This window comes from Eretmochelys imbricata, chromosome 14 (assembly GCF_965152235.1).
Source record: "Eretmochelys imbricata isolate rEreImb1 chromosome 14, rEreImb1.hap1, whole genome shotgun sequence".
NCBI lineage: Eukaryota > Metazoa > Chordata > Testudines > Cheloniidae > Eretmochelys > Eretmochelys imbricata.
This window is the reverse complement of record NC_135585.1, coordinates 47,072,603-47,100,160: the sequence shown is the minus strand read 5'-3', so window position 1 is coordinate 47,100,160 and position 27,558 is coordinate 47,072,603. Positions and strand designations below refer to the sequence as shown.

At 51.9% G+C, this 27,558-nt stretch overlaps 1 protein-coding gene across 1 annotated transcript; it reads right to left on the bottom strand.

Annotated features, from left to right (window-relative positions):
• LOC144274274 (butyrophilin subfamily 1 member A1-like) lies at positions 1-27,558 on the bottom strand. Its single transcript, XM_077832939.1, has 8 exons — positions 27,396-27,558; positions 25,905-26,021; positions 19,876-20,223; positions 18,589-18,870; positions 14,647-14,763; positions 8,342-8,362; positions 8,211-8,237; positions 1-1,754 (listed from the first exon to the last, which is right to left on the bottom strand). Exons 2-8 carry the CDS (start codon positions 26,008-26,010, stop codon positions 1,195-1,197), a joined length of 1,461 nt encoding a protein of 486 aa, XP_077689065.1. The 5' UTR covers positions 26,011-26,021; positions 27,396-27,558; the 3' UTR covers positions 1-1,194.

The window sequence follows — 27,558 nt, the reverse complement described above, 5'->3', positions numbered from 1 at the left end:
CACCTTAGAGACTAACCAATTTATTTGAGCATAAGCTTTCATGAGCTACAGCTCACTTCATCGGATGCATTCAGTGGAAAATACAGTGAGAATGTTTTTATACACACAGACCATGAAAAAATGGGTGTTTATCACTTCAAAAGATTTTCTCTCCCCCCACCCCACTCTCCTGCTGGTAATAGCTTATCTAAAGTGATCACTCTCCTTACAATGTGTATGATAATCAAGATGGGCCATTTCCAGCACAAATCCAGGGTTTATTTCTATCTATAGGAAGATAGCATTTGAGGTTGGGGACCGTATTTTGTTAATTGAGGTGAGAAAGAGAAAGGAAGGGTCATATCTTCATTACCGATTATATGTAGCTAGAAAGTTAAAATCACACAAATTAATGCTGACAGAAGTTCAAAGAATACTATATAATCTTGTGTGAGTTAACTGAAATATATTGCTTAATGCATTCTATCATTTTTAAGCTATTAATTTTCAAAGGTGTAGTGCAGAAGGTGGGTGTATGTGCCCTGCCTCCCAGAGAGAACCAGTCAAGACAATAAAGAGGGGGAAGAAAGAGAGAGCGAGCGAGAGAGAGCAGCTGCACATGTGTATAGTTGTGATGTTTATGACACACGTACATTGTAACTGAACAACCCCGTCTGACAGTTTAATAGTTTATTTTGTGAAGATAAATATTTTGGATTTCTTGAAATTCCACAGTTAAAATACAAATGATGATATTTAGAGAAGTTAAACTTCAATATAGATTTGAGGGAAGAATCAAAAAATAAATGTAAATAATTCCATTTCTAAAAATATGTTTAGATGCCTTTTTTTGAAATACTGTGAAATTTAAAGTAAAGTATTCTTGTATTTACACCTTGTTACAATAATATTTTCTAAATTAGAATAATCTTTTTTCTTTCCTATTTTACATTCAGATTTCACAGGGTTAAAAATTCTGGCAGGAGTGAATGACCCCATCCCCCACCATCTGCTATCCCTGGGGCAGGGGACGGGGCAAGGTGAGGGCTGGGGGTTGCCAGGTGTCCGGTTTTCGACTGGACCCTCCAGTGGAAAAGGGAAACTGGCAGCGTCCGGTCAGCACAAAAACTCCAGTAGCTGCAGTAACTGCCCCCGCCCAGGGGAGCGGGAGGAGCAGCAGTGCTGGGGGGGTCGGTCTGTGCCGCGGGGTCACTGTCAGGGACCGAGATTCCCCCCGGCCAGAGCCGGGACCGGGCAGATGATCAGGGGAGCCGCGTTTGTACGCCCAGCGTTGAGACCGGGATAGAAATAAGGGCGGAGCGTCCCGGAGAAGGTGTCAGTGAACGTGAAGAGATGGGACCCGTCAGTCACATTGTAAAACGAGACCTCGCCCGCCTCATAGTCCAGGAAAATCCCCACCCGGCCGGGCCGGACGCTCACAGGGAGGGAGGTCGGGGGGGAGGTGAGGGCTGCGAATTCCCCGTCCCTCAGCCACACGGCCCAGAATCCATCCTCAGGTGTGTGTGTGACCCACCCCTTCCTGCTCACAGATTCCCGACAAACCCCCAGAGTCCATCTCGTCTTGTCTCCCACCCCCACCTCCCAGTAACGCCTCCCGCCCGCGAACCCCTCAGCGCCCAGCACTTCAGGGAACGTATCAAATCTCTCAGGCTTGTCGGGCAGATCCTGGCGTGTGTCTCCGTGTCTCACATGTTTCCAATCCTCAGACAGGACGAGTTCGGGATGAGCCGTGTCTGGATCCAGAGTCACGTCCACTGGGGAGAGAGTCACAGAGTCAGGGCCGGGGGCAGGGGCTGGTCACTGGGATCGAAGGGAAATTAACCTGCGTCCCCGTTAATCGCTGGGGGGGGGTTGTTGCCTGAGGGGAGCCAGGGCCCCTCTGCCTGTGAGGAGACAACGGGGAAAGGGCAGGAGGAGCAGGGGAGGGGTGGGGAGGTGTCACTGGGGGCGGGGGGGGGGGAGGCTGATGCTGGGAGAGGAAAGGGGAGGGGCAGGTGACAGGAGCAGAGGGGGGAGGGGTAGAGGGGAGGGGCAGGTGACAGGAGCAGAGGGGGGAGGGGTAGAGAGGAGGGGCAGGTGACAGGAGCAGAGGGGGGAGGGGTAGAGGGGTGGGGCAGGCAGAAGGGCAATGTGGGGACAAGGGAAGGGGCAGGCACCATAAGAACAGAGGGGGGGCGAAGGGCAGGATCCTGGGGGCTGCAGGGCATGGCAGGGGGGAGGGGTGGGCTCCATGGGAGAAGAAGGGGATGGACCCCAGGGGGCTGGGGTGGGCAAGGGAAGGGGCGGGCACCAGGGGGCAGAGGGGTGTGAGGGAATGGGGGAGCTCCAATGGGGAGGGGAAATCAAGGGGAGGGTGAGCTGCCAGGGGGTGAGATGATGAGGAGTGGGGAGGTGGAACCATGGGGGGTAGCGAATGGGCAGGCACTGGTGCCGGGGGGCAGAATGGGGGGTGAGGGAGCAGGTGAGCCGAAGGGGGGCAGAGAGAGGGGTGTGGAGAAGGGCAGGACCTAGGGGGGCAGAGGAGTGTGAAGGGAGATGTGGGCACTAGGGGGGCAGAGGGAGGATGAAGGGAGGGGTGGGACCCAGAGAAAAGGAGAGGGTGAGGGGAGGGGCAGGGCAGTGCTGAGGTGAGAGGAAGGGCAGAGACCAGGGGTCCAAAGGGGGGCGAGGGAAGGGACTTGCACCAGGTTGGCAGAGGAGGCAAAGGAAATGGCAGGCACCATGGAGGCAGATGGGGCAAGGGTAGAGCTGGGACTTGGGGCAGAGGAGGAGCTGGCACCAGGGGACTAGAGGGGTGGTGAGGGGTGCAGGTGTCATGGAGCCAGAGGGCGAGGGGAGGGGCAGAGGTGAAAAATAAAGAGAAGGTGGCATGGAAGATGGTGGCAGAGGGGCGAGAGGAGAGTGGGGTCAGTGGGGCAGAGGGTGGGGGGGGCACCAGGGAGGAAGGAGACAAGGGGAGATTCAGTTGTTGGGGGGGCAGGGGGAAGGAGGGAAGGGGTCAGCACCAGAAGGGTGTGTGGGGTAAGGGAAAAGGTAGGTGCCAGGGGGATTGAGGGGGTTGAGCAGAAGGGCAGACACAGGGAGGGCAGAGGAGGGGAGGGACAAGCACCAGGGGGCAGAGAGAGGCAAGGAGAGAGGCAGGGGCAGGTGGATAGAGGGAGGTGTTAGGAGACAGCATTGGGGAGAGGCAGGTGCCGGGGGGTCAGAGTGGGGCGAGAGGAGGGGTGGGCACAGGAGGATGAGGGAAGGGTGCGTGCCAGGGGTCAGAGAGGGTGGGGAGAGAGGCAGGAGCCAGGAGGGCTGAGGGGAGTAAGAAGGGCAGAAGCTAGGACAGCAGAAGAGGGTGAGGGGTGGGACGGCCATCGGGGGCAGAGGGGGTGAGGGCAGTGGCAGGCACCAGGGAAGCAGATGGGAGTGAGGGAAGGGGTGGGAGACCTGGCAGCAGAGGAAGGAAACGAGAGAGTTGGATGCCAGGACATAGCGGGGGTGTGAAGTGATGGGTGGACTCCAGGGTGCAGAGGATGTTTGGGGGAGAGGGGAAGGTGCCAGGAGGGCAGGGGGGGAAGGGAGGGGGGTTTCCGGTGGGGCAGAGGTGGGCGGAAGGCAGGGGCACATGCTAGGGAGGCAAAGTGGGGGACAGAGGGGCCTAGGGAAGCAGAAAGTGGGTGGGAAGAAGGGGAGGGGCGAGGAGGAGGGGTCAGAATAGACGCAGGGTCCAGGTGGGCACAGGGGTGAGAAAAGGGTAAGGGAGGGGCAGGAGCCAGAGGGCTGAGGGAGAGGCAGGCCCCAGGGAATCTCTCTTGCTTTGGGGTCATGTGTGGCTGGTTTCTCGCTAAGAGCAGGTTGGTGCTGGCCCCACACACACTGGGGGTGCAGCCCTGCCTCAGGGGGCGCAGCTGGGACTCTCCATGCTGGCGGGCCCCATGGGGATCACCTTCCAGCCAGGCAAACCCCACAGCCAGCCCCTCCCCTCTCCTGGCCCAGTCCGTCCGCCATGGGGCAGTGCTCTGGGTTAGGCTCACTGGGGCGGCTGTGCAGTGGAGGATTCTGGGGGGGCGGGGTAAATGCATACTAATAGGCTGTTGCTAATGAGGCCAGGACAGTGGGGAGGGGACGGGGCATTTCCCCACTTACTGCCCCCTCCCTCTGGGGGAAGCTGCACCAGGCGCCAGTCCCAGTTCACATCCGCACAGCCAGTCTGCCCTGGGGGTTTGCAACGGTGCAAGGAAAACCCGGCAGACATGGCCTGAGACACTGGTGTGCCAGGGGCCGTAACCCCTCCTGTCACTGGGGTTATGGATCAATAATTACAGGGTGACTGGAGCAGGGGGGCTGGACTCTGGGTCTCCCAGGTCGGGGCCCGACACACTGGGCTGCAGAGTCAGTCTCGCTCCCAGGCTCTGGCCCAGTGCCCAGGGCAGTGTTTAGACACAGGGGGACGACATCAGACCCCCAGAGCCCAGCAGCTCAAGCCCTCATGGCGTCCCACGGGGGGATTGAACCGGAGGCTCCCCGCTGGGGGCCCAGCCACAGGGCTAAAGGATGGAAGGGAAGTGGCGGCACCTTTCTGTTGATTGAAACTCGTCAGCAAACTCAACATGGATTCGCGAATAGTTTCTGTCGACCCGAAATATAATTTTGCAGCAAATAAAGTATTTGTCCAAAACATTTCACCCAGCTTCACTGTAAACCTGTCTGAGCAACTGAGGAGCCCAAATCCCAGTGACTTGCAGTGAGTGACTCTCAACATCCCCAGAAACGCAAAGTTACGGGCAGGTCAGACTCAGGACATCAGCTGTGAAACACTCCAGAGCTGCTATTTAATTTGCCCTGGGTAAAAAAATTCCCCCTGAGCCCCTGATCTCGCCCATAAATCAGGCTGAAAATGGAGACCCCACAAATCAGCCTGAACTCTGCCCAGAGCGAGTGTCCCATGGGCGATGCTGGCGGCACAGACCCTCTGCAGCTGCACCTGGGCGTCTCCCAGAGCAGACAATGGTCACAGAGACCGTCCCAGAGCCCCAGGGGCCCCGGCGTCTCCATCTAACGACTGCGCCAGCCACCCCCCTCGCTCTCATTAACCAGCCCTGGATCAGACGCGCCGGGAACTTTCAGACCCAGACTCTGGACACACTCTGGGTTCATGTACACAGCCCGCGGCAGCGAGTCTCCGAACGGGGTGGACAGATTCAGGCTTGTGGGGGCTCCCTCTTTGGCACTAAAAATAGCCGCCTAGACGTTCACACTCAGGCTGGAGCTCAGGCTTTGAAGCCCAGCGTGGAGCTAGGTCTGCCCCTCACAGCGCAAGCGGTGTCTGTGTCCATGTCCCCTTCACCCCATTCCTGGGACAGGGAACAGCAGCCCAAGGCCCCTCCCTTCACCCCCAGGGCAGGGGAGCGAGAGCCCTTGGCCTTCTGGGCAATGGGGCCTCCCAGCACCAATTCCTGGGTCAGTGAGAAAGTGTCTCCACCCGGAGAGCTCTGTGCACCCGGCAAATACACAGATGTGCATAGGCGCCGAATCTGTGGGTGCTCCGGGGCTGAAGCACCCACGAGAAAAAAATGGTGGGTGCCGAGCACTCACCGGCAGCCCTGCCAATCAGCTCCTCCCCGCCCCAGCACCTCCACCTGCCAGCGGTCCCGACGATCAGCGCCTGCCCCTCCCTCCAAGCACCTCCTGCCTGCCGTGATCAGCTGTTCAGTGACCTGCAGGAGGGCTGAGGGGGAGGAGGCGGAACAGGGCGGGAAGTGGTGGGGTGGGGGTGAAGTGGGGCGGGAAGAGGAAGGGTGGGGGTGGGGCCTTGGAGGAGGGGTGTAGTGGGGGTGGGGCCTGGGGCAGTGTGGGGGTCGACTGTCCCCTGGTACATTAGAAAGTTGGTACCTGTGGCCGCTGGGATCAGGATCCGGGATGGTGCTCTCCCCAGGAGTGACGCAAGCTCTCTAAAAGTAGAGGGGCTACTGGTGCCCGAACCGTGGCCCTGCCCACCCGTGCCACCCCTTCCTCCCAAGGCCACACCCCTACTCCACCCTTTGCCCCAAGCTCCTGCCCCCGCACCGCCCCTTCTCCCTGCACCGCCTCTTCCCCCCACGACCCTGTCCCCCCAGTCGCTTCTCTCTAACCCTAACCCTTGTGGCCAGTAAAAAGTGGGAGGCCACTTTTAAAAGTGATGGGGCCATGGCTCCCTGCCACCCGCTCTCCTGGTGCCCCTTACTCACCCCCCCACCCTCAGGAGGAGAGGGGACCTTGGGGCAGTGCCAGTGAGTTTAGTGCTGGGGGTAAGAGTGGGGTTTTACACCCCAGCTGCCGGAGCTCTGGGTATCGAGGGTTTGAAGATGTCACGGTGGCCGTGTGAGCCCCCAACTGTCCTGCCAACATGGCTCAGCCCTGACACCTGCTGGAGCCTCTCCCTGGGGAGGAACCGTGCCTGTGGCCTGTTCAGGGCTTGGCCTCCTGCGGAGGTGGCCGGTGAGGCTGCCATTAACATGAGTTACTATGTGAGCTCCTGTCTGCTGGGAGCCGGACTCTGAGCCTGGGCTGGGATCGGTGACTGGGGAGTGAAAGGCCCCAGCTGCCCTCACTGACCCCGGAGCCAGCCCTGCGCCCCCAGCCATTCAGTACGATAACAGCGATGCTCACACCTGGTGACATCCCCAGTGCCCGTAGCGGGCAGGGCAAGGGCCTGTCCAAGGAGCAATGGGCGCAAGCTGCAGCAAGGGAGACTGAGGCTGGAGATGAGGAAACACTTCCTAACTCTCAGGGCAGTGAAGCTCTGGACCTGGTCCAAGGGAGGCTGCGGGATCCCCGCCACTGGAGGTTTGTAAGAACAGGACAAACCCGTCAGGGATCTAAGCATGGCGTGTGGCACATGGCAGAGTTAACACTGTTAGTGACCCTGGCAGCTGGCAGCTCAGTGTCCCTGCCAGGGGCCTGGGCTGGCACGGGGCTGGCTGCCTGGACCCGGCTCAGCTGAGTGTTTCTGTGCTGTGTGGACAGGACCTAGGATTGGCACCTGTCCAGGTTTTCCTAGGATCGTCCCTTTGTTCAGGTCACTGTCCTGGGAAATCTGTGAGTCTCTCCAGGACATTACAAGTCCCGGGTGTGTTCGTGGTTGTAGCAGGGGACCTGTGGGGTGGTGGTACCTGCACAGAGGGACCCCTGGGTCCAGAGTGTCTGGGAGCCCCGGGGACGGGACAGCTTGGGAGCAGTCAGTGAAATGGGGAGCTCAGGGCCAGCAGGGACCATTCACCATCACACAGGTATCGGCTGTGGGGGGCTCACTGCCGGGGGCAGCGGGGTAAATTTAGTGCCATGTCCTACTTGGTGAGGTTGGTGCTTGGGGCTGCCAAACGAACAGGAGTCTGCAGGGGCTGGTGCCCTCTCCTGGGGGTGGGGACAAAGTGCCCTGGGTGGGGGGACAGGTGGTGTACGTGAAGCAGAGGTGGCGACCCTAACAGGACCCCTAAAAATGTTTGTGTAACTCTCCAGGGTGCCCCCCTCCCTCCCAGCTCTGTGAGAAAGGACACTCCGGAGCGCATGGACCCCTGGGCCAGTGGTGCTGTGACGTGTGCACACAGTCCCTGGAGCTGGAGCTGCCGGGGAGCTGCCCAGACTCCCCCAGCAGGCACCAGGGCTCACACACAGTCAGGCAGCAGGCTGGGAGCAAATGCACACGCAGCTGAGTCGCGGCTGTGAGGCAGGAAAGCTGCCGTGTCAGCACAATTTGTTGTAACTGGGTCAGGGGAGTGTCACAAGCTGGATATAAAAACCTGTCTGCCCTGGCAGTGGGGACAGGGCCTTCCTCCCCCAAAATCCAAGGGGACACTGAACAGCTCCTGTCTGGGCACGTTACGCCAGAAGGAAATTGTGGGCTAAAGCCTGGTCTGATCCTGCTGCTGGGAAGAGAGAGGTTGGCAGTTCAGATCAATTATGGGCAGATAAGAATGTCCCTCCTGCAGACCCCAGCTACCCCCTGCAAAGGTGACACCAGGGGGCAGCATTTCATCACTAATCAGCCCTTTCCCAAAGGGGCATGTCCCTGCTCTGCAATAAACCTGGGTTTTGTTTGCCCCTTTCCATCCACCTCAGTCATATTGCTGTTTCTAGCCTATTGAATGTCACAGAAAAATGCTTCGTGCAGGGAAAGGAGCAGACAGATCCCAGGGGAAGGTGGGGCCTCACCATGGATAAAACATCAGCCGTATGTACAGTACCTGAGTAGATCTGGGCGCTTCTCCACCCTGAAACCAAACACAGAGAGAGGGGTGAGAATGCCCCTGAACACTGACACGCTGAGCAGGAGACAATGTCAGACAAGGGTGATACTTGGGGGAATGGAACTTACTGAGCTCAGCCTGGAGTTTGCCTAAAAATAAAACAAGGAGAAATGAGTCAATATCACTTTATCTTGCAGAAGAGAAGTGAGTCAAAAAGACCTGAAAGCAGGGAAGTTACAATCCTTAGACTCAGTCTGGAGGCTATATCAGCAGCCAGACACCTGCACCCCCTGAGCAACAAAGGAATCAGCAAGGGGAGAAATACAGTAAGCCCACCCGACCACCTGGCCAGGTGCAGGAGGCTGTTAGAGCCAAACAGGGATCCCTCAGCAAATGGAAATATTAACCCTGTGAAGCCAGTAGAAAGGAGCATACAGTGCATCGGGTGAAGTGCATGATGGGCATTAGGAGGCTAAAATGGAATTAGCAGAGTGAACAGCCAGAGATATAAAACAAATACCAGGGAATTATTTCAGTCCAGCAGAATCAGGAAGCCTGTGAGAGAATCGATGGGTCCCCTGGATCAGTAGCAGGGAAAGGGAGCAATTGGGGAGGGGAAGGACAATGCTGAGAGACTGACTGGTTTCTTTGCATCAGTTTCCACCACAGAGGTTGCTGGGGAGAGACCTGCCCTGGAGCTGCTCTGTTCAGGAAATAAAGATCAGGGATCGCGGAGCGAAGAGGAGATATTGGAACAAACTGACAAACTGAAGAGCCAGCAGCCACCAAGAGCAATGTAGATCCCTGCCAGATGGCAAATCCCAGGAGCTCTCAAATGACATCAGACGATATGGCTGAGCTGCTAACAATAATATACATCTCATTAACATCAGCTACACTTCTGGAGAATTGGAGGGTTGGCGATGTTGTAGCCAACTTTAAAATTTTGGTAGGAGTAATCCTGAGAACTACAGACAAGTGAGCCTTACGTCATTACCTGCTACACGGGTTGAAACAAGAATGAAAACAGACTTCTAAGACAGCTATATGAGAATGATAGGATAAGGTCTGACTAGCAGAGCTGGAAAGGAAACCTGTGCCCCACTAATCTACTAAATTGCTTTAAGTATGTCAGTAAAATAGTGCACAAAGGAGAACCCACTGGCATCATTGATGTGGACTTTCAAAAAGCCTTTAACAAAGTTGCTCACAAAAGGTTATTAAGGACACTAAGGGTACGTCTTCACTCCCGCCTGATCGGTGGGTAGTGATCGATCTATTGGGGATCGATTTATCGCGTCTCGTCTAGACGCGATAAATCGATCCCCGAATCGACGCCACCTCGGCAGGAGGAGGAAGCGGAGTCGATGGGGGAGCCGCCATAGTCGACTCGCCGCCGTGAGGACGGCCAGGTAAGTCGAACTAAGACACTTCGACTTCAGCTACGTGAATAGCGTAGCTGAAGTTGTGTATCTTAGTTCGAACCCCACCCCTAGTGTAGCCCAGGCCTAAGTCATCATGGGGTGAGGGGTAAAGTATTGTCCTGGATCAGAAACCAGCTCAAAGACAGAAAACAAAGAGCAGCAATACATGGTGAAAATTTACCATGGAAACAGAGTTCGCAGTGGGGTGCCTCAAAGCTGGGTCTTCGGTTAGGACTGGTGTTCAGTATAGTTATCAGTGACTTGGAAAAAGGGATAAGCCGAGAGGTGGTGAAATTTGCAGATGTCACAGAACTATTTAGGTCAGACGAGGCCAGAGAAATCTTGAGTTATTTCAGAGGTATCAAGCCTGGGCCACATGAGGGCGGATGAAATTCAGTATTGATCAAAGTAAGGTCAGGCACATGGCAAGGAATAAGTACAGCTATTCAGAAAGGTTACAGGGTGCTAAATTAACTGTAACTACTCAGGAAAGAGACCCAGGCTTCACTGTACACAGCTCCATGAAGATCTCTGCTCAGTGTCAGCAATGGTGTAAAGAATGAAGAGTTAGGATGCAGAAAGAACAAGATAGAAAAATATACTTAACTAGTCCTTCACCTGAGCACTGTGCGCAGCACTGGTCACCCCATCTCAGAAAGGACATTACAGAGATGGGCAACAATAATGATTAGAGCCCTGAAGGCACATCTGTATAAGAAGTGATTTTAAAAGGTGGCACATTTTAGTTTGGATAGGAGACATGACAGAGAAATGCAAAGCACTGAGTGAGAGAGCGAAATTGGGTGCTCAGACCTACCTTCTCTACTAATACAAGAGCAAGAGGATACTCAAATAAAATGAAAAGCAGCAAATTTCAAACTGTAAGAGGAAATGGCCTCTCAAGGCCCCTTCCAGTCCTATGATTGTATGATTTTACGAAATACTGTTTTATAGGGTGCATACTTAGCCTGTGGAACAACTTGCCACAAGATAGCATTGAGGCCAGGAGTTTAGCAGGAGTAAAACAAAAGGACATTTAGACTGATAATGAGAACATACAGATTTATACTGGGTAGAATTAAAACAAAACAGACAAACAAAGGAAAAAAAACCCAAATGGACAAAGGATTCAAAAAAGCCCAGGCATTGATATGGAAATGGGAATCTCCAGACTTATCACAAGAAGAAAAGGAGTACTTGTGGCACCTTAGAGACTAACCAGTTTATTTGAGCATGAGCTTTCGTGAGCTACAGCTCACTGATGAAGTGAGCTGTAGCTCACGAAAGCTCATGCTCAAATAAACTGGTTAGTCTCTAAGGTGCCACAAGTACTCCTTTTCTTCTTGCGAATACAGACTAACACGGCTGTTACTCTGAAACCAGACTTATCACAGTTCTCAAAAAACGCAAGCATTCTGGAAGGTAGAGAAACGCCCTCCTGCTTCAGGGCACAAGCCAATTGCTAACTGACTGGGGTCAGCAGGGAACTTTCCCTGGGGGCAGGTTAATCCATCATCAGCCACTAGGGGGGTTTTCGCACCTTCTCCTGAAGCAGCTAGTGCTTCTGTTTTAGAGCCTGATTCAGTGAAACACTTAAGCACACGCTGAACCGGGATGGATTGACTCATGGGCTTAAAGTGCGGCATGTGCTTAACTACCCTGCTGAATTGTGGTCCTAGTGAACACACACTAAAGGTCTGCTCAGATAATTATCCCCAAATAAAACAACTACTTTGAGGTTAAAGCTTTTATGAAAATCAACTTCTTCTTATTGGCTGAGGGAAGTGAGGCCCCACACTCAACTTGATGGTGTTTCTTTCTGTCTGTCTGTCTGCAATGTGATAACTTTCGAAAACCACGTCCCATCAGCTCCGTTTCAGGGCATGTTTTAGGCATCAATGGGCAGAACCTTCCGGATTTTGGTGAAAAATGGAAATCTGTAAAAGCCTGATTTGCACTAAAATCTCAGGATACAGGGTGAAGCAGTGACCTCAGGGTTAGGATTAGGGTTTAGTGTGAGGGTCAGGGTGCCTCTCATTCCCCTCCAACCACTGCCCTAGCCAGGTAACTTGTCCCCAGTCCAGCAAGACCCCTCCCCGACTCCAGCCCTGTGCAGAACCCTATGGATTTTGGTGGAAATCAGAAACATGGAAAAGCCACATTTAATGGAATTTGGTTTTCCAATTTTCATCCAGATCAATAGGGATCTGCCCAGAATGGGGTGTGGGTTTGAAGGACGTGTCCGTAGTGGGCGGTGGGCCCACCTGGGTGTACAATTCAGCCTACATGAGTAACAAAGTGCGTTCCCCTCTCTGTGTTATGGCAGCGCCTAGTGGCCAGCCCAGGCCAGTGCTGGGTACTGCACAGACACAGAGTAGCCACCAGTCCCTGCCCCGAAGGGCTCAGTCTAACCAGACAAGACAGGCACAGGGCGGGGGAAGGGGCAGAACGCACAAGCAGAGTGATGGTGCAAATGGCACGTCAGTGCCACGATTTAACAGTCACATTGCGCTGTGCAGGGGGGAGGGATGAGCTACATGGAAAGGGAGGGGGAGTGGAGCAGGACGGGGGATGGAGTGAAGTTGGGGTGATGGGCAGTTTCAGTAAAGTTTCAAAGCTGTAGTAAGTGATTGTTCAGTTGTAAACTTTTGAAAGAACCATAACGTTTTGTGCAGTTATGAACATTTCAGAGATACAAACAACCTCCATTCCCAAGGTGTTCATAACTCTGACATTCTACTGTAATGGAAGGGAGGGGAGCAGGATGGGGGTGCGGGTGAGTTTGGGGTGACGGGACTGGGTGGGAGGGGGTTGGAACTGGCAGGCAATCAGCACAGAAGAGAAAACGGGCAGAGGGACACTGTCGCAAGAAGCATAATGACATCATCAGCCACCGTGTCCCTGACAGGGTTACAATGGGGGTCTGAACTACTGCAGCCAGGTCACAGCATGGGCACAGTGCTCTGAACCCCATGGAAGAAGCATTTAGGCCTGTTGCTGGCACACGCATGCCAACAATGAGATCAGCCTGGGATTATGAGCTTGTCCCACCAACATTCCCAGATCTCCTGGAAGAAAAACAGGCCAGTGATAACACACCTAGGTTGTTGGACAGAGGGACATACAAATGGAAGGTGTCCCTGGTACCCTAGACCTTCCAGCACCAGAACAAGAGATGCAGGGGGATGTGCCAGTAGCTGAGGTACCTCAGAGGAACACTCACCATCCCTAGCCCAAGACGACGTTCCCCCTGCCATACCCACTCTCAATAGGTGCGACAGGGTTATGAGGCCAGTAAACAGGATAACTTATGATGCACCTGGGGTGATTAGTGAAGAAGCAACACACTCAGCTCACAGGCTTGTGGCAGCCGTATAGGTTTCCTCAGATCTTTTGGGGCAAACTCATGCTATTGGTGTAATCTGGAGCGTGACTGGCTGGGACAACACATTCTGAGCTGGGGGGAGGATGTAAACAGGGTCTGAATGAGCTCTCCCCTGACAGCTAGTTGGGGAGGGGAAAAGGTTTCAGGACCAGATTGTATTTACATGAACACACCGACTCTGCCTAGGTAGCCAGCAGACAAAGCTGTTTTGCCCAAAGTGATCAACTTTGGCTGGTGCTGGGTTACAAATCACTTTAGTACTGAGTGCAGTGGTAATGAAATGTTGTTATCCTTATTGTATGAGTAAAGGGCAGCAGAACTGTGCTTAGCCTGTCCTGATTGAAGGGCTCACCCTTAATTGAAATGAGCTCGCTAAGCAGGGGGCTGGGATGCCAGAACCTTGTGAAAGGGAAGAGGGGGTGAAGACCGGTGTCCCTGCTGAGAGGCAGGGCTCTGCCCGAGAGTCTCTAGGCTATGTCTACACTGGCAATTAAAAAACAAAACGTTTGTCTTTCAGAAATGTTAACCCCCCCCCCGCCGCCGCCGCCCCCCAAAAGACAAAAGTTTTGCCGTGACAAGTGCTAGCGTGAACAGTGCGTTGTGGGCTGGAGCGCTCTCCTGTCGACAGTGCAAATGCCGCTCGTGGGGGGGTGGAAATTTTTTGTGAGTAGGAGAGCCGACAAACAGCGGCTACACTGCACAAGTTTTAGCGGCACGGCTGTAGCGATACAGCCATGTAGCTAAAAGCTGTGTAGTGTAGACATAGCCCTAGGCAGGGCTAACCAGCTCCTCCCCACTGTTCAAAGATAAGCTGGTTAAGGCTCCATTAGGAGTCTTTTGTTTTGTTAAGTGATGGCGAGAGCCGAAATCACTCCTTGTGGGATAGCGTTTCTGCCCAGCCTGCTTCAGCAGCAGTTCTCAAACTGTGGGTCGGGATCCCAAAGGGGGTCGCGACTCCATTTTAATGGGGTTGCCAGGGATGGCATTAGACTTGTTGGGGCTGCTGGGGCCAAAGGCTGAGCCCGAGCGCCACCACCAAACATTCTATACAGATGATAAAGATAAGAAACATATTTATACAATAAATAAGAAATATGTCCCAAATGAGTCATCTTTACAATGACTGTAATAATGGCACTATTTAACCATACGTTTTGGTCATTTTAAGGACCATTAAAATAACTAATAAAGAAAAAATATTATAACACAATTAGTGTAAGCCAATAGTTATTAAAATTGAAAGTAAATATTAACACCAATACATTAGGATGTATTCTGGTCGGAGCGAAGAGTGGTGTTTCATTTTCTAAAGATATCATATATGCTTTTTGTTATTTTATTAGAGATTGTACTTGACTTTTAATCATTTACATTGTATTTCCTCATTTTTTATGGTTCGGTTTATTGATGAGAGCAACTGTAACTCACATTAAATGAAGCTTTTTTGTTTCTGAATAATAATTAATTCAACCCCTCCTTCTCCCACAGCCTCTGTCCATCTCCCATTGTTCCAAACTCTCTTTAGAACACTGAATTAATTACCTGAATCAATTCAGTCCCATGGTTTGTTTTTAATGACATTGTCCCTCTGGTCACATTGAATTCTCCCTTCTTGTCACTTTACCTTTCGCTCTGTGTTGCCTCCAGATGCAGTAACTGGACAGGGGAATGACAACAGCCAGGAGAGCCAGGATCACCCCCAGAGCCACCATCCAGGGATTGACCCTTGGGAAAAACAGCTCTGCAAAGGAAAGTACCATTAGTTTGGAAACACTGAGGCCCAGATCCACAATGGCGCTTAGACACCTAAACCCCAGTTTTAAGCACCATTGCAACCTGGAAAACCTCTGCTTGACTTCCACCTGTCCCTTGAGGCACCTTGACTCACTCAGCGCCTAACCTTTCAGGGTAAAAGTTCCCCACATGCCTCTGGGCCTGCTCACTGCTGCCTCGCTCTAGGAACCCAGATACCTCTCTCCATCAGCCTCCATTCAAAATCCAGCCAGAGGAGGTAGAGTCACCCATCTTATACCTTCCAGCCTAGTGGTTGGAGCACTCACCCAGGATGTTGGGGCCCGGTTCAGTTCTCTCCCTGCACTGCATGGGGAGACAGGATTTGAACAGGGAACTTTCATAGCTGAGGGACATGTGCTAACCACTGAGCTAGGCACATTCTGGTGTCTGGAGTACCCTCAATCTCTCCGGTTAAAACTGTTCCAGCTGGTACTATCTACTTCTTAGTCCCTGGGACAGACCGAGGCAGTACTAGTGACTCCATAGCCGGGTAGTTAAGGCGCCCATGTGGGAGACGAGTGTCCTGCTCCCGTGTCTCTATAATTATTTATCCAAAGTGTATCAGCTTTAACAGGAGAGACCGAGAGACCCACCTCAGAGTATCCCCATAGCTCAGTGCTTACAGCACTCCCCTGCAAGGGGGAAACCCCTCTTCAAATCCCTTCTTTCTCTAACCACTGGGTGAAAAGACAAAAGGAGAGTTCTTCCTCCTCTGGCCATTTTGTGCAGGGTGAAGCAGGCACCTAGCTCGTTCTCACAAGAAACAACTTCGCTGCCTAAGCTGCCTGACCCCAGGTGAGGGGTGTGGCACTATGCCCCATATTCTTTATAGAGATATGGTTATAATATGAATAGTGCATAACTAAGATATGTTTCATGCAAAATGGATCATGTGAGATATCACTGGAAAGGTTATGACTTATTAAATATGCAAAAAGAACAGGAGGACTTGTGGCACCTTAGAGACTAACCAATTTATTTGAGCATAAGCTTTCGTGAGCTACAGCTCACTTCATCGGATGCAGGAACAGGCAGGCCCAGTGGAACCCCAGTACATCAGGTGACACAAAAGGGTGGGGCAACCCATCTCAAGTAGCTCCAGTTCTTGGATCACAAGCCGAGATAGGTGCCTCCCTGCATCTGACACTGAACTCTAGGAAAGGGGCAGGGCTTAGGAAACACCCTTCTCATCAGAATCTCCCAATGGCTAGCTAAGGCAGCTCCCCGCCTTGTGTACTTGCTTTTGTGGATCCCGTTCTTAGGTCCCTCCTCATCCATTGTACAGGGAGCCTGGGTGCCTAAGTCAGGCTTTGTGGATCCCAGTGTTGCTCCAGTGATTTCTAGGTCCCTAAAAGCTAAGCACTGCAATGCTCAGTCTCACAATGTCTCTGTCTCTTTGTGAATCTGGGCCACTGAGGGGAAATGCTGGATTTTGGTGATCAGTGACAACACGGCATGACTGGCTGAAGGAATCCTATGGGAGCTCCCGATGGATGTCCTGGTGAGATACGGCTCCTCCATGCAGGGGCACAGGAACAGGAGAGGCCTGGGGGGCATGGCCCCATCACTTTTAAAAGCATAGCCCTCCCACGTTTTACCGGCCGTAAGGGCGAGCAATGGGGGGAGGACCAGAGAGGAGCGGGGGTGGGGTCATGGGGGGGAAGAGGCGGCGTGGGAGTGGGGCCTCGGAAGGAATAGGCGGCATGAGAGCAGGGTCTCAGGGAGAAGGGGCAGGGCCTTGGTGGAAGGGGTGGGGTGCGGGCAGGGCCACGGTTCAGGCATTGGTGGCCCCCCCACTTTTAGGGATTTTCTGTTGCCCCTGCCCCCATGCTTTATTACAAAGCCAGGGGGAGTCCAAGTCTTATCTTAGCTCTGGAATATGGCTAACATCCCAACTACACTACAGATTGGAGCTGGGTCTGGGTGACACCCTGCCATGGCTGTAATTGTAGCGTAGATGGGCCCAGAAGGAGCAGAGACCATGGGGATGAGAGTTTCAAGTCACTTCACTTAGGTGCTTGTGAAAATGTCACTCTTAATGTCAGAATTTTTAGAAAACAACATGCAGGAAACAGAAAAAACTAGTGAAACCAGAGTTACCTCTGAACCCATGACCCTATGCCAGGGCTGGATGGAGAGGTGTGGATCCCCTTTCCCACAACACATCAGTGTGACCCACACACACAGAGGACACAAGGGAAGGGGGAGCCTCGCTGGTTACAAACTCATCATCCAATCGATCACCACATGCAGAAGTACGTTCACTCACGTAGAGATTCCCAGACTGAAAACTATAAACTCTAAGCTGAGGTGGCACCAGTACAGCTGAGTGAAAATGCCCTTTCACCAAAGGATGTGTCCTTGAAACACGCGCCAGCAGGAGCTTAGACATTCAACCGCCCCCCACAGATGTTTTCCCCTGGAAAATACCATAGGTACAAAACTAGAGCCCTAGTCATGGCTGGGCTGAGCACTGGCCCTTGACGTTCCTGGTGGCCTGTGGCCAGCGCTCTGCAGACTGTGTTAGGAAGGAGGGAGACCTCATGCTGATTCCTGTTTCTGTTATCTCGCTCCCTGAGGTCTTAAAAGCCACACTGCCCAGGGCTTTGACTCTCTTAAATCTCTCAGGTGCAGCCAAACTGGACCCGGTCATTCCTTGCCACTGTGTAGAACAGTGGCACCTCCCCTCCTCTCCTACACTCTTTCACATTCCTCTGTCTCGGTATTTATTCTTTTTATTAAAATATAAGGTCATCGATTCACAGCTGTTAAGGCCAGAGGGGACCACTGTGATCATTTAGTCCAGTGGTTCTCAAACTGTGGGTCACGGCCTCGTTTTAATGGGGTTGCCAGGGCCAGCGTTAGACTCAGTGTGGCTTCAGCCCAGGGCTGCAGGGCTTGGGCTACTGCCCTGCCACCCACGGCTTAAGCCCTTGGGCTTCAGATTCAGGGGGGATCGTGTGGTAAATTTTGTTTTCAGAAGGGGGTCACAGTGCAATGAAGTTTGAGAACCCGTGATCTAGTCTGTCCTCCTGCACAACACAGGCCAAAGAAATGCCCTGAATTAATTCCTGCTTCAAATCCAGTTGCTGCGGTTGAATGACAGCACTTCTTTTAGATACAGTAGAACCTCAGAGTTACAAACACCATAGTTACGAACTGACAAGTCAACCACACACCTCACGTGTGTGTTCCAGAGGGACTTTACAAGCCAGAAAAATCACTAATGCTGCTAAGAACCTGTTATATGGACTCCGAAGTCATATGTATGCATCTGATTGCTTTGACCATTTAATAACTCTCTTCTTGTTTTTTTCCTTTTTTTCTTTTATGACAAACCTTAGTTTTAGTTACTGCAGGATTGGCTGGCAGCGTGGTATTTTGGGTAAAATCCAAACTTGTATTGATCTGGTAATGTGGCTGGCTCTTTGGGAGAATCTGCTCTCCTTTTTACAGCCTACCCTGACCTTAACATTTTCAGTGTGGGCTACCCTAGGCACCTCGGGTCACAAATATAATAGTGACAGTCTGGTCCCTCGGTCTTTACTCAGACAGAGCTCTCAGCTAAGCCAGTGGGAGAGTTGCCTGGATCTGGACTGCAGGCCTGGGTCCCTGGTGGTTCTATTACACTGATTTAGTTTTTTGGCATGTGCTACATGAAGCCTTCCTAGGAGAATAGCTAGAAAAAATATATAAACACACAATCATACAACACCCCACTGACATCTGCCACATCCATTCTATCCCCGGTGCAGTGTGGGCGGGCACTGACCTGCTATGGAAACTGTTGATATTTTCTCTTGATTGAGGAGCGGGCTCCTGACAGAACAGGACAAGTCCTGGTTGGAATGTTCTGTTATAACAATAGAAATCTGGCTTTGAAACAGGTCATTGGCCTCCTTAGATATTTTTTCAGAGGCAGATGGTAGCAACTGCCCACGGTGATCTCTCCATTGAGCCTCAGGTTCTGGGTGCCAGCCTGCCGATCGACACACAACCCGGATCCCTCCATCCTGGTGACCAGCAACAGAAATGTGGGGGTCAGAGCCTGAAACTAGAGATGAATGGAATAAACCTGTGTTAATTCTATGCATTTAGCAAAGAGAACAGAGGAGGAAGAATGAATTAATTCTCCCTCTGCATGCACAGAACCCAGGGTCGCTGGAAACTATGTAACCATACATGGCAAGTGTTTATCTGAGGGTTGGGAGATCTTTTCCCTCCTCTATAATTTCCTGATACTGATTTCTATCTAAAAAAGAAGATGAGTACTTGTGGCACCTTAGAGACTAACCAATTTATTTGAGCATAAGCTTTCGTGAGCTACAGCTCACTTCATCGGATGCATTCAGTGGAAAATACAGTGATGCATCCGATGAAGCGAGCTGTAGCTCACGAAAGCTTATGCTCAAATAAATTGGTTAGTCTCTAAGGTGCCACAAGTACTCCTCTTCTTTTTGCGAATACAGACTAACATGGCTGCTACTCTGAAACCTGATTTCTATCTGTGGAAATTAGATCCTGAGCTTATCATCGATGGAAAATAATAAGGCAATTCCAATAGAAAGCGAACAGAGAAAACTGCAAGTTAATAAATAAATACGTGGCCAGCTCCTGAGAAATGCTGAACAGCTCAGGCACTTCACGGGGAATCACCAGCACTCGGCACCAACCTGACTCTGGTTCATAAAATGGAAACATCTTGGGAATGCTGTACAGAACACACGGTGTATTTAAATAAGCAAAATTGGGAAAGTCACCTGATAGAAATAGAGCCTGGGACATGGGAATGGTGGGGCTGTTTTAATGGCTGAGGAATGTTTGAACTCTATTCCATTCTAGTTAAAACAAAGCCAAGATTAGAAAAATATACAGAGTGCAGAGCACAGATGTGAAATTCCTCCAGTTCATTCTCAGAGAGCAGCTGCTGCTCAGTAACTAGAGTCTGAAAGGGGATTCTGGGTATCAATGTGTGAATGAGAAGCATCCAGAGTCCTCCCACAATGAGCTCTCCTGCCCCGTTTATTACACTGCTAGTGAGGTAAAACAAGCTACAGACCTGCCACCTGCAGTTCCAGTGAGGCTTCTTCATATGAGACACTGGACTGAAAGAAACACGTGTACTGTCCATGGTCAGAAACCTGGACATTGCGTATTCTCAGGGAAACAATCCCACTGGTGATATTGTCTTTCAGCAGCTCTGTCCTTCCCTGATATCCTGGCATCTGCTCTCCATACTGATCCCGTCCATCCTTATACCGGTGCACAACTGCAGAGAACTGGGATCGGAACCACGTCAGCTCCATGTCCTCAGCGCTCATCCTGGGGGAGAGGTGACAGGGCAGGACAGCCTCCCTGCCTAGGGAGGCAGTGATCGGATGGTCAGGTCCAGTCACTGTGAACCGTGCTGTGAAATGTTTCAGGGGAAAAGAAAATTAAATTGGAGAGGAACCAAGACAGGCAGAAATGTAAGTGCAGCTGTGTGCTTATTGCCATCTTTGAAGTGTTCAAAAATCAGGAGTCAACCCCCCGAAAAATCATGGGATTGGCTTAAAAATAGAGATTTTTTTTAAATCATAAAATTGGGCTTGTTCTCTGCCCTCTGATTTCTGAACCTTTAAAGTTGACTGGGGTCACATTTCCAAGCATTTATCTGCAACCACAAGGGACAGACAGACACTTACTTTAAAGCAAACTGAAAGCTGAGATTCTCACCTAATCACAGGCCTGCAGGACTTGTGGCTTAAAGAAACACATCAAATATCATGAGACTTGTGATAAAATTCTGCGAGCTGGTAACACTGAGGGGACGTCTCCACCTTGAGCTGGAGGTATAATTTCCAGTGTGGGCAGACATGCACCCACTAGTTCTGATTGAGCTAGTGTGAGAAAGCGTAGCCGTGGTGGTGTGAGCGGGCGGATGGGCTAGCTCTCCAGGTATGATCCTGCCCAGGACCCTAGGTACATATTCAGGGAGGCTGCTCATGCCACTGTGTCTACTCTGCCATTTATAGCACGATAGCTTGATCAGAACTAGCGCAGGTATGTCTATCCCATCTGGAGACAGCGAAGAGCAACATCTTACATATTTAAAGGCTTCGACAGTGCTAACTAATGGCTTAACGGTGTGGGAAGGGGAGGGAGAGCTGGAATGTTGGAGGGGGAAGGGGGAGCTACATGTTGTGAGGGATGGTGGGGCAGGGGATGGAGAAGGAGACAGACTCAGCAGTTTTATCTCACACTTACAATCACTGTAAGAACTGTCATGATGCTGGGATACAGACTGTGTCTCAGATTTCTCTCACCAGCCCTGTTAGCAACTACACACTGTAAACCCTTCAAAACACAACCCCATTATCCCCACTGCACTGTAACAAAAAGTGTCGACGGGGCAAGGAGTGCTGAGGAACAGCATAGCAACCATGTGGCCTAGCGGAGAGACCACTGAACTCGGACTATTTCTGGCTCTGCCACTGGCCTGCTGGGTGACCTTGAGCAAGTCTTTTCACTGCTCTGTGCCTCAGTTTCCCCATCTGTAAAATGGGAATAATGAATAAAGTTCCTTGAGCTCTATTGATGAAAAACATTATATAAAAGCTAGGGCTTTTTGTTATTATCGAGCCACAGTCGTGTATCAGCTGCAAACCTAAGTGAGAACTACAACCTCCTAAATGGCCACTACTGTCTACTACAAAGAGTCCTCTTTCTGTTCAAGAAACTAGGAAGGAAAGTCACTGACAAAATCTTTGCTAATGCAGAGTTAAAGTTCCCAGCGGCATCTCACGTCCTTCCAGAAAATTGAGTTCAGCAAAACTCAGGCCTCTGAAAACCAGCAAATGCAGAGTTAAGGTACATGCCGAAGCGACCTTAACTCTGCCCTGTTTGAGCAATGACCTAACAAACCCATGGCGCACAGACCCACACCCTGCCTGTGCAGATAGAGCACGTCCCTCAGGGATCAGGGCACATGACAACTGAAGCACAAACACCTTCTCCTTGCTAAGGGAACATTTGTTTTAGGTGAACTGCGCTGTACAGGAGCAACCCACCCAGTTCTGCCCTCAACATTGAGCGACTGCCCAGAAACAGCCCCAGATTTCTTACATTTTACAAACCTTCACCCCCTTTAACAGCCCCTTCACCCACACTCCCAGGATTCTATCTAGCACTATATGTCCCCTTCCCCATTGTCAAACACACAGACAATCCCCGTGGCAAGCAGGCCCCTGAGCCCTGCTACTGACAACTACACAGCTCAGGGCTGAACTAAGGGATGCAGGATCCCTCAAGGTACACCTGCACCTCTCTCCTTTCATCACATGCCTGGGCGGGGGGACGGGACTCAGATCTGGATCTCCTCAGATCACAAGCACAGCTCTACCAAGCTGCTCCAGCCAATGTCTCCACCAGTCAACCCAGCTGCACCTAACACAGTGACTGCAGCTGGGGCATGCAGAGATGTGTATAATTATAATTTTCAGACTGGAGCACCCACGGAAAAAAATAGTGGGTGCTCAGCACCCACCAGCCACCCGCCGATCAGGTGTTCAGAGGGCCCTGCAGATCAGCTCCTCCCCCACAGCGCCTCCTACCTGCAGCTGATCAGCGGCAGGCAAGGGGTTCTGGGGTGGAGGGGAGGAGCAGGGGCGGGAAGAGGCAGAGGAAGGGCAGGGCGTGCTTGGGGGAGGGGGCTGAACTGGGGCAGGAGAGGCAGGGTGGGGGTGTAGCCTTGGGGAAGGGGGCAGAGCAGGGGCTGGAAGAGGTGGAGCGAGGGTGGGGCCTTGGGGAAAGGGACAGAGCCACGGTGGAACACCCCACCGGGGAAAGCTGAAAGTTGGCACCTGTGAAATTCAAGAATTTAGAGATGTGCCCTGGAAGCTGTGGTTGAGAACACAGTGTAGCCGTGTTCAGCAATTCACTACAGAAACTTTCTGCTTTGTTTTATTAAAAGTTTTATTCCTAATAAACTGGTTTGTTGTTTAATGAACCCCAAGATCATTACATGGTGTCAGAAGTGCTGAACGAGAAGGAGACTGCAGTCATTTTGAAGTTAACTCCTGTGTTTGCAACTGAAAGCGGAGGCAAGGGGAGTACATGCAGCAGCAAACAGAGAAGAACAAAGGCTTTTGTATGTATTTTGTGAGCAAAATAGTAGCTCAAATAGCTTAAAATGGGGAAAAAAGCCAAAAATGGATGTGTCGCAACTTCCATTCAGTCTGCAATTGTCAGGCAATGTTGCAGAGAACTGGAAACAATTCAGAAAGAGATTTGACTTGTATTTAGTAGCCAGAGGGGCAGAAGAGAAAAATGATCAAGTAAAATGATCAATCTTTTTGCCTGTTGTTGAGGCGGAAGCATTGGATATTTACAACAGCTTTGCGTTTGAAGAAGGTGAAAGCACGAAGTTAAGTAAAATACTGACTAAATTGGAGGAACATTACATGCCAAAAAGGAATTGAGAAGTACAAACAACGAGCATGAGAGGTGCTGTATTGACCACGGATCAATCACATCATCACTAAAGTGGTAGGAAACTGCTGTTCATGCTTGAAATACAAGTCAACAAGGGAACAAGCAGAGCCACTGTGACCTCATCCAGTTCCACAAAGACCTTCTGAGAAGGCAGGTACTGATGTATTTACCTGGCAATCAAAGGATTATTTCATAGTCACAGAGGATTATTCTCTGTATCCAGAAATTTGCACACTGCACAGTACTAGTGGTAAGTCAGTGATAGATGACATGAAGGGAATCCTCTCCAGACATGGAATTCCAGATGAAGTCTTTAGCGATAATGGGCTGCAATTTTCCATTGCAGATTTTAGGCAATTTGCCATGGATTGTAGTCCAGACAAATCAAGGGGACACATTTTGATGCAATCAAAGGGATCTATGTATAATCCCAGAAAGTTCCAATACATTGACAGTCGACGTGGACTGTGGCATTTCCCAACTGATTGATCCCTTTATCATCAACAGGCAAAGGAGAACAACTCAGACTCCAATGAGAAGATCAGAGAGGGAGATTAAATGTCCTGAAAGGCCCATAGAGACTTGCTAACCTGCCTGGAGAAGAGAAATTTGAGGAAAATGAGTGGTAAAGACTCACTCCAGAGAGACGTCCTGGTAACCTCACCTCTCTAGGTAATTTATGAGGTGATTTATGGAAATAGACTAGATGGGTTGAGAATTTAATGCATGTGCTATTGGGTAGTTGTTAACTCTTATATACATATATAGAAACAGCTAATTGTTTTTTTTAAGAGGGAAGATATAGAGATACGTTTGTGGAAGATTATAACTAAGGGCTTGGCTACACTTGCGAGTTAGAGCGCATTAAAGCAGCCCCGGGCGCCCGAGCTCACTCCCCATCCACACTGGCAAGGCATGTAAAGCGCTCTGATCTGCAGCTAGAGCGCTCCTGGTACTCCACCTCGGCGAGTGGAATAACGTTTGCTGCGCCTTGGCTACAACGCCCAGGCGTCAGTGTGGACGAGGTGTTGCGTTACTGCGCTCTGATCGGCCTCCGGAAATGTCCCATAATCCCCTTAAGTCACGTGGCCACTCTTCTCATTGTTTTTGAATCACTGCAGGAATGCGGATGTGCCCTTTCAAAGCTCCGTTTCTGACAACCGGCTACTTCTCTGCTCCGAGACAAAGCAAACATCAGTGTGGAGTGCTGTGTGAGAGAGAGAGAGGTGGGGGGGGAAAGGTGGGTCTGCTGCTGTCTGAACTTACAAGACAGCCTGCTGACATGCTCTCAGCCTCCCCCAAAAACCACTCTCTCTCTCCCCACATACACACAACACACTCCCGGTCACACTCCCCCCCCCATTTGAAAAGCACCTTGCAGTCACTTGCATGCTGGGAAAGCTGCCCATAAGGCACCGCTCCCAATGCCGCTGCAAGTGCCGCAAATGTGGCCATGCCCAGTGCGCTTGGAGCTGTCAGTGTGGACAGACTGCGGCGCTTTCCCTAGTGCACTCTCCAAAGGCTGGTTTAACTCAAAGTGCTCTACATCTGCAAGTGTAGCCATGCCCTTCGAGATGCTCCCTCATGAGGGACAGTATTATGAGCATCAGAATTTAGAGATGTGCCCTGGAATCTGAGGTTGAGAATTCAGTGTAGCTGTGTTCAGCTCTTCACCACAAAAGCTGTCGAGTTTGTTTTATTAAAAGGTTTATTCCTTTCCCTTTCACTGAGTTGTTGTTTAATGAGCCCCAAGATCATTACAGAAACCCCAGCAGGAGGGAATCAAAATGCCCAAGAAGCTGTGCAGGCAGCCCCAGGGGTGGAGTGGGTCACTAGGGGTATGTCTTCACTACCCGCCGGATCGGCGGGGATCAATTTATCACGTCGAGTCCAGACGGGATAAATCCGTCCCCAAGCGCTCTCCCATCGACTCCCGTACTCCTGCGCCGTGAGAGGCAACGGGGGAGCGGCAGCAGTCGACTCACCGCAGTGAAGACGCCGCGGTAAGTCAATCTAAGTACGTCGACTTCAGCTTTTATTCACGTAGCTGAAGTTGCGTAACTTAGATCGATCCCCCCCAGTGTAGACCAGGCCTATAAGGCCTTCCCCAAGGGTACAGAATGAAGAAGCCAGCAAATATCCTCCCATCCTCATTGTAAGAGGAGGTCTCCCTCTCAGCCTGAGTCAGATGTGTCTAGTGCAGTATGAATGACTTGTGGGTTTTCATTTCATAACCAGAGAGAGTCGGGGATTCATGATCTGTTTGTGCCTGAAGAGTCTGATCTGTGACTTTCAGTCAGTCTGGCAGTGCAGTAGATAGGAATTTGGTAGTGTCCCTTTAAAGAGTTTGTGAGCCCTGTAATGGCGCTCACCGTGTTCTTTGTCTTAGAAGCCTCCAGTCACTGCAGCAGCGTGTGTGTAGCTAGACCTGACAAGATTGTGTCTAGGTAGCAAACATGGCTACTGGGGACCCAGACGTCCCCTGTGGTTTCTCCATGTGGCTGGTTGTGAGCAGGTTGAGCAGACGTGGCTTATAAGACAAGGCAGTGATGTGAGATGGACGATGACCAACAATAGCAACAGCAGCAAACCCAGCGAGGAGGCTGGAGCTCCTACCTGACGCCAGCCGGTGAACCTGTAGAGCGAGGCAGAGAGCGACGTAGCCCGGCAGAGCGGAGCTCACTGTGGAGCCGGGGGAGAACGAGGGAACCTTCCCCGTCATCGTAGCTTGGTCTGGGGAACAGCAGAAATAACAAACCAGATGGTGAGTGAGTGTGATGCAGCGACAGGACAGTGCCACGGGGCAGTGGGGAGGAGGTAACAAGCCTCACAGCTGCCTACAATGCACCCGAAGAGAAGGGATTTCCCCCATAGTCCTCGTCTGCCCTGGCTCTGAGCAGGGTTAGATGTCACTGTGCCAGCAACCGGTCCATAGCTCACACCATGGCTGCACCTCATATTTAGATTGTAATACACTCTCGAGAGCAGGGACGGTCCCTCACTATTGGTGTATCCAGCACCACGGGATGCCCATCTCAGTTGGGGCATTCAGACACCGCTGTGGAATGGGACATATTAAGGAAAACAAGCCAGCGTGGCATAAATGGCCACTGATTGCTGTGGTAAAGGGGCTCCATCGCCTGACCACACCTGTCCCAGGTCAGGGCTCTCTGGGGATCTCCCAGATCAGTCCCCGGCCCTGGTGATTTTATATGTCAGTGACCCACCCTCATTGCCTCCGGCCTGGGTGCAAATGTCAGGGATAAATTCTGACCAGGGTCACCCCAGCTTTGTGCCCCCTGGGACCTGTAACATTGAAACCTCTCTCAGGGGACATTTACACTGCAGCTGGGAGCGAGCTTCCCGGGGGGGGGGGGATAGACAGACATGTGATAGCTCTCCTGGTGTGAACACACCTAAACTAGCACGTAGCACTAGCTGGGGTAGCGGAGCCAGCAGCTCGGGTGACGTGCCTGAAAACAAACCCACCTGGACCCCCCCCCCCCCAGATACGTACTTGGGTGGCTAGCTCAAGCCCCCGCCCATGCAACCCTCAGCTACACCACTACTTTCATTGCACTAGCTTGAGCAGAGGGAGCACGTGTCTGTCTGCCCGTCTATGGTGGGAATCGCACCTCCCAGCCGCAGTGTGGACGTACCCTCAGAGACAAAGAGCTTTAGGCTCACGCCGCACCCAGCCGTGCGGCCCCGGCCAGGCTGGCGGTGGTGTAAAACCCTCCCAGGGAACCAGGCTGTGCCTGTAACTTCCCCTACGCTGGGACAGCCGCCGGGGCCAGTGTTGCCCACAGAGCGGCCAGCACTGGCCAGGAAGGGGCCTGACCAGGGCTCCAGGGCTCAGACTCGCGGCCTCCCCCCAGTGACGCCCACTGACAGAGCTCTGGGGGGCGGAGAAGCTCCCCCTGCCCTGGCAGACACCTGTAATATGGGCAGCGGCGGTAACAGCACCTGCCCTCCCCCGGGGCGATGGCCCTGCAGGCTGGGGTGGGGCTGGGAGGGATTCACCGAGTCTGGAAATAACAAAGGGGGGGGGGAGGACCCGGCCATTCCCTGCGGGGAGCTTGCGCCATAAGGCCCCAGGTCACTCACCGAGGCTGCAGCCCCGGTTCCGCACACGGGGTCACGGAGCCGGAGGGCTGGAGACCGGCCCCGCCATCCTTATTTGTGTGAATCTGTAGCTGAATTGACGGGGCCGAGCCCCCCCCGCTTCAAAACTGAAAGTACCAAAGTAGCGGAAACTTAAAGTAACGGT

Bases quoted from the DNA above. Each gene is read 5' to 3' on its own strand.
- LOC144274274 (XM_077832939.1), bottom strand. From the start codon at position 26,010: ATGACGGGGAAGGTTCCCTCGTTCTCCCCCGGCTCCACAGTGAGCTCC. The intron at 20,224-25,904 runs GTAGGAGCTCCA...AACATTTCACAG, and splicing joins GGTTCACCGGCTGGCGTCAG to CACGGTTCACAGTGACTGGA. The intron at 14,764-18,588 runs GTCAGTGCCCGC...TTTCCTTTGCAG, and splicing joins ATCAACAGTTTCCATAGCAG to AGCTGTTTTTCCCAAGGGTC.